This window comes from Pristiophorus japonicus, chromosome 2 (assembly GCF_044704955.1).
Source record: "Pristiophorus japonicus isolate sPriJap1 chromosome 2, sPriJap1.hap1, whole genome shotgun sequence".
Taxonomy (NCBI): Eukaryota; Metazoa; Chordata; class Chondrichthyes; family Pristiophoridae; genus Pristiophorus; species Pristiophorus japonicus.
The window spans coordinates 223,159,792-223,166,677 of NC_091978.1; the positions used below are offsets into that span (position 1 = coordinate 223,159,792).

Below are 6,886 nucleotides of genomic sequence, written 5' to 3' on the forward strand. Positions count from 1 at the left end.
TGCCTTCAGCTACCTAGGGCCCAAGCTCTGGAACTCCCTCCCTAAACCTCTCTGCCTCACTACCTCTCTTTCTTCTTTCAAGACACTCCTTAAAACCTACCTCTTTGCCCAAGCTTTTGGTCATTAGCTGTAATATCTTCTCATCTGACTCGGTATCAAATTTATTTTTGTCTTATAAACACTCCTGTGAAGCTACTTGGAATGCTTTGCTATGTTAAAGGCACTAAATAAATACAAGTTAGCTTTGCATTGCAGCCATGTCACCACCTTCATGCCCGTAACTGGGCACCGATGAAGTTTTACTATGCTGAATGGGATACATACAATCACGCAACAGTAGTATCTTGCAATGTAAGGTGACTCTTGGGGTTAGCATTATAATACCATTGAATTTTCTGGTCTTTATAAGAACTCCTCATACTTTGGAAAATGCAGCAGTGTAATGGCATTGGACAATCATGCCCAACTCCTGTTGCTACTCAATAGGTAGCACAACTGATGCCTATGGTAGATTGGAAGTGGGCAGAGGCAAAAGAAAGAGTAGTAGAAACCTGGCACAGTCTCCTCCAAAAACCTGCTGTGGCTAGATCAATTGAAAATTTCAAAACCCGAGATTGATAGATTTTTGTTAGACAGGGGTATTAAGGGTTATGGAACCAAGGTTGGTAGATGGAGTTAAGGTACAGATCAGCCATGATCTAATTAAATGGTGGAATATGCTGAACGACCTGTTACTGTTCCTATGTTCCTAAAGTTGAGTGTGTGGGAAACCTTGCCTGCAAAGGACAGTGACAACCCAATGGTAAAGACTGGCTGCAGGTATCCTTGCAACAGCTGGCAAAGGTCAGCACCTGGTAAAATGCCGATCCACAGCTTGTGGAATCAGTTTCCCACAGTCATTGCCAGATAAGTTTGCCAGGGCCTGGTTGGTGATGTCATGGTGGGTGCGTATGGTGGGAGTGAGTGAGAATACGACAAGACATTGGAACTGGGTAGTACTAGCCCATAGCGTGGCTTCACCTTCTCAACACCTCAGTGCTCTTATAGGTAGGATGGCCTCCTCCGAGGTCATTTCTGAGCACTCCTCCTGTTTGGGTTTATTCACTAATATTTGCTGCCATATAAGCAAAGAAGTAATCTCAGCATGTAAGGTGAAGGAGCACATGCACAATAACAGACATGCCAAAGCTGCAGCCCATTCTGTGTGTCAGTAAGTGATCATGCATCATACAGGTAAATTGTGTTACAGGGCTTTTACATGGGCTGATAAATGGCGTCGTTGAACAGGCTTACCTTGGCGTTTTTTCTTTAAGCTGTGTCATCTTCTTTGGCATCTGTTCCCAAGTCTTGTGATGCGTGCATACATGTTGAGCCTGGCTGGCTGCCACCTCCTGCCAAGTATGCTGTCCATCTCTCCTCTGGGGAGGGTGTCATGGAGTAAACAAGGCAACTCTCCTTACACACAACCTCATGCAGCAACCCTACGACTTCACTGAGGCTGACACGTACTTTGAAAACATGTAACACAATTTATGCCTCTGATGCAACTGCTTACCTTTAAGTAGCTGCATCCCTTTACAGTTACCCATCACCTTTTTAAGGGTTGCTGATGCATGATTTTCTGCATCCATCCGGCAGGTTTCCCACACCAATCCCAATATGGACTGAAAGCTTGCTGAAATTACTAAAATTAGGCTGACTCCAGAAGTTCTTGTGGGGTCAGCCCTTCTCTGACTGGGCAGGCCCGAGTCTTGTAGTACCCACTTCTCATCAGCTCCACACTTTGGGCCCAAGTTTCCACACGATAAAAAACGGGCGCCCCTCCGAGCTGGGCGCCCATTTTTCGCGCCTAAAACGGCGCCGGAAAAAAAACGCGCAATTCTGGAGAGCCCTGCAGCTCCTTGTCTGTTTGGCGCGGCGCCCAGGGGGGCGGAGCCTATACTTGCGCCGATTTTGTAAGTGGGAGGGGGCGGATACTATTTAAATTAGTTTTTTTCCTGCCGGCAACGCTGCGCGTGCGCGTTGGAGTGTTCGCGCACGCGCAGTGTGAAGGAAACATTGGCACTCGGTCATTTTTGTAGTTCTTTGTAGCTGTTTAATTTTTGAACATTTTTTAATAAAAGCACATTGCCATCAGCACTGAGGCTTCCTGCAGCCTTCTCACTGTTTCCTTCCCCCCTCCCCCACGGGAAGAACGGGCGCCTCCTCCCCTCCCCCCTCCCCCCCCCCCCCTGTGGGAAGAACGGGCGCCTCCTTTCCCCCCCCCCCCCCCCGCGGGAAGAACGGGCGCCTCAGGCTGACTGCAGCATTCTCCGTACCTGAAGCACTTCCACACAGGTAGGAAGATGGTTTATTTAATCTTTTCTTTGCTTATAAATGTTTATTCAGGTTGGATTTATTTGTATAATATTTGTCGAAGTATAAATAAGGATTTATTGTAGAATTTAATGACTTCCCTCCCCCCCCCAACCTCGTTCTGGACGCCTAATTTGTAACCTGCGCCTGATTTTTTAATGTGTAGAACAGGTTTTTTCAGTTCTACAAAAATCTTCACTTGCTCCATTCTAAGTTAGTTTGGAGTACGTTTTCACTGTGGGAACTTTGAAATCAGGCGTCAGTGGCTGGACATGCCCCCTTTTGAAGAAAAAATTCTGTTCCAAAGTAGAACTATTCTACCTGACTAGAACTGCAGAAAAAAAAATGTGGAGAATTGCGATTTTTAGTCCGTTCTCCACCAGTTGCTCCTAAAAAATCAGGCGCAAATCACGTGGAAACTTGGGGCCCATAGATCTGAAAAAACAACCATTGTACAAAATAAATAGAACTGATTGCACCCTAACATTGGATTTGGGACTCAAACTCCTTAAACAAGGTTATCTTGTCACACATTTAGTATAAAATAATAGTAACGTGTGTTATCATTTAGAAAGAAATAATTTATGAAATTGCCAGAAAATACCAAGGGAAAATACTCCAACTCAAGTTAGAAAAGACATTATGATAGGTTTCATCTGTGATCCAAATCTCTTTTTAATTCAACTATTTAATACAATGGAATTGAAATTAGTTTGTATTTAGATTGTTATACATGGAATAAAATGAATGAGGGTGCAAAGTGGTTGTCACATTTCAGGATATGTTGATGGTTTTTCCATGGAAAGGATATAGAAACGAGTTATTTTTAAAATGTGCTTCTAAGTTGAATCTTGTTTTAAAGGGGCTAGTTTCTCAGGACAACCTCAAACTGGGATGTAAATCAGAAGCCAGATGGCCTCAGACAATGGGAGTTCGCTAAAATACTTTCCAGCATACATTCACACCTTGGGGATTTGAATGCTTCGTCCTTTTGAGATTTACGGGAAGCTAATTTCAAGGGGCCTCCATCCAGGCAGGTTTGATTTGTGGCTCTACTGGCCAGCCCGCAGTCTGAAAGGGTCAGGAGAAAATTACCTAACTTCCTGCAGAGGGGAGGTTTAAAGTAGCAAGCCTGCAAGGGTGGTTGGTCTTTTGTTGAGGAAAAAACTGTAAGGGCCTTCACTTAGACAAACATGTTAGAAATGTAGATGGTTTAGTTAGAAAACCTCTTGTTTAAATTAAGTAAGACAACCCATCAAACTAGAGCCAGCGTTCTTATGCAAATATAAACTGTACTGATTGAACTAAGTGACTCTGATCAAAGCTACTGCTCTTTGCATTTCACCTTACTAAGGAACAAAGCAGTTTATGATTCAAGCCAAACTTCACCTCATCTTGCGTTAAATCGGCCTGGCTTCGGATAGATTGAAGAAATGCACATGCAAAAGACACGAACATCTGGTCCAGCTTGCAAAGGTGGAGCTATTGTTACATCTCTCGCTCCAACTATTGTATGGGTAGATATAGGGCAGTGTGAGTCAAATCCCATAAAGATAAGACTCTCTCTCTCTCTCTCTCTCTCTCTCTCTCTCTCTCAGGAGGTCCCTCGTATCAAGGATGACTTGCTTCCTCACTAAAAAGGGATGAGTTCACAGATGTTTCAATGAAGGACCTGATATTCCTGGTCCCAAATTACATGTTCAAGGGTGGAAGATGCCTGTGTGTGGATTTTTTTTTAATGTGTGGTGGTATTGCACACCAGCCACCACACGGGCTTGACAGAGCTAGGTCTTGGTCCAGTGGCAAGGATTAACCAAGACCATTTAGACCATGGACACTCAGACCATTTATGAAAGCAACTGACACCACTGAACCTAAGAAGGTATCCATAACAGGCACAAGTTTGTAACAGTGATACTGATTATTCCACTCGTGAGCAAGACCCTTGCAGTTCACCAGCGACAAAGTGGACTATGAGTCAAGTGTTGCTCACAGGATTTCTGTATCTCTGCATTTTTGCTGGAATGTGTTCTCCCAAATTATCTGTTTCAGGGAGGAGGGATGTGATGAGGGTTTGTTGCCACATTGTACACATACATTCTGAACTCTCTATCCTGTTTGGTTTCAGGCTGATTCTTTTCAGAAAACGTCCACAAAGATTGCAAGGAAGATGTGGTGGAAAAACATAAAAATGATTGTTATCATTGTGGTAATTGTGATTGTGATCATCATTTTCATCATTCTCATTGCTACAGGTGTCATCCCAACATAAAACCTTTTTACTCATACTAATGGACCAGCTACTGGAGCAATTTCACCCTCTTGTATATAATGCAGTTTTTCTCTGGAAATATGTATTAAATGCTATAAATTAAAAAATAAGTTTACAATCAGTGTATGTAACCATTTTAGGTACAACAACTTTTAGAAAAACAAATGAATAATAAAAGTATTTATATTTGAACTTTGTTTCTTCCTAGAATTACACATAGTTAGACCTATTGCTGCAATGCCTGTTCAAATCCATGTAAAACACATTCCACCACCACCCCCCTCCTTCCTTCCCCCTTCCCCCCTCCCCCACCTTTAATAACTACTTATCTATCAGTTATTTCTCCAAGGTGTTGGAGTACAGTGAGGTGCAGCTCCACGAATGCTGCAACCCTCCAAGTGAGCTGAAATTGTGAGCACCACAGGTTATTCAACTGTGGTCAGCAGCAAAGCCAAGCCTTGATCCTGCTCTCAATGTCCATTACAGATATACTTCCCAGCAGGGCTCATTGGACAGTACTCAAGAGCACAGATCCTTTCTGGGGCATCAAGGCCAATTGCAGCAGCCACATTGCTACCCCAGCTCAGATCAACTGAATTAGCAGAAAGGGCATCTTTCTGGTCTGGAAAAAAAAACCATATAATTTGATTAAATATTTTCTCAGCGCATTTAAAAAAAACAGAACTTTGTTTCCATCTCTTCACCCTCCCAGATGTGTAATGGCAGGTTTCCAGTGTGCGGTAGCACAGGTTGGCAAGGGGAGGAGAGGTGGAGAAGCAAAGAGAAACAAGAGTAGCAAAGGAAGGAAACAGAAAGCAAGGTTACATTATAACCTTGAATTAAACTTTGTGTGCTGAAGTAGGAACTCACGAAGAAAAGTGTAAAAGTGGCTTCATTGTTTCTATAGTTTTCTTGGTGTAAGCAAAAGTGTAAGGAAGGGAAGATGGTAAACAGGAAGAATATGATAATGATCTGGAAATATTTTATTTCAAACAGATACACTATTAGCCAGCACTACTGCTTGTTTACTTACCCCGATTTATAAGTTATTCTATCATTTCAGTGCTGTACTTAGGGAGTGCTGCTGCATTGTTGGAGATGCCATCTTTTGGATGAGATGTTAAATCGAGGCCCTGTCTGCCCCCTCAGTTGAACGTTAAAAAGTCCAATGACACTATTTGAACAAGAGCAGGGGAGTTATTCCTGGTGTCCTGGCCAATATTTATCCCTCAACCAACATCACTCAATCAGATTATCTGGTCATTTATCTCACTGCTGTTTGTGGGAGCTTACTGTGTGCAAATTGGCTGCAGTGTTTCCCGACATAACATCAATGACTACATTTCAAAGTATTTAATTGGCTGTGAAGCACTTTGTGATGTTCTGATGTCATAAAATCCATTACATAAATGCAAATTCTTTTTTTAATTCACCAGTGAGCAAGGATTTATCATTCACAGTCTATTTGTCAATGGTAAGTTACAAGAATCTTGCTTAAGAGTGGGATAAGCCATCATAGCACCATATCCTGTCAACAAGACAGCGAGGCACCAAGTAGAAATACAAATAGTCAGACTGCATGATCATCACTGCAAGCTCCAATAGCAAATCAAACAAAAGTGTCAGCCCACATTAAAGGTACCATGCAAAAACTATAGATCAGCATCAAATTATGGCTCAAAATCTCATATGTAGTATTGCAGCACTGTTGTCAGTGCTACATGAAAGATCCATAACAGTTTACTGGAGCGGAACAACACCTGGGACACAAGCACCAGTGGGATATTAAGTAGATCATTCCTTTTAATAGATTTCTACAGTAACAACAGAAGCATCAAATCATACCATGGAAGCTCAGTATGTAACTCTTCTTCCCACCCAAAGGAAACACAACTATGCAATTCTGTATAGGCTGCCAGGGATACCTACATAAAATAAAATGATACAGCACAAAAGGAGGCCATTTGGGCCATCGTGCCTTTGAAAGAACTATCCTATTAGTTCCACTCCACTGATCTTTCTCCATAACCCTGAAAATGTTGCCCTTCAAGTATTTATCCAATTCTATTTTGAAAGTTATTATTGAATCTGGTTCCTCATCCCTTTCAGGCAGTGCATTCCAGATCATAACAATTCTTCCTACCAAACTTCCAACCATCTCATCATCTTAGGCAGTCCCTCGGAATCGAGAAGACTCACAGGTGGGACAGATAGTCATTGAGGAAAGGGGTGGGTGAGGTTGGTTTGCTGCACACACTT

At 42.5% G+C, this 6,886-nt stretch overlaps 1 protein-coding gene across 1 annotated transcript in view; it reads left to right on the plus strand.

Moving 5' to 3' along the window:
* LOC139233172 (vesicle-associated membrane protein 8) overlaps positions 1–4,745 on the plus strand; it is a 55,035-nt gene extending 50,290 nt beyond the window's left edge. Inside the window, exon 3 of the mRNA XM_070863779.1 lies at positions 4,484–4,745. Within this exon, the coding sequence (XP_070719880.1) occupies positions 4,484–4,627 (144 nt within the window). The 3' untranslated portion in view covers positions 4,628–4,745. The remainder of the gene's footprint in view (positions 1–4,483) is intronic.
* Positions 4,746–6,886: the final 2,141 nt, after the last annotated feature.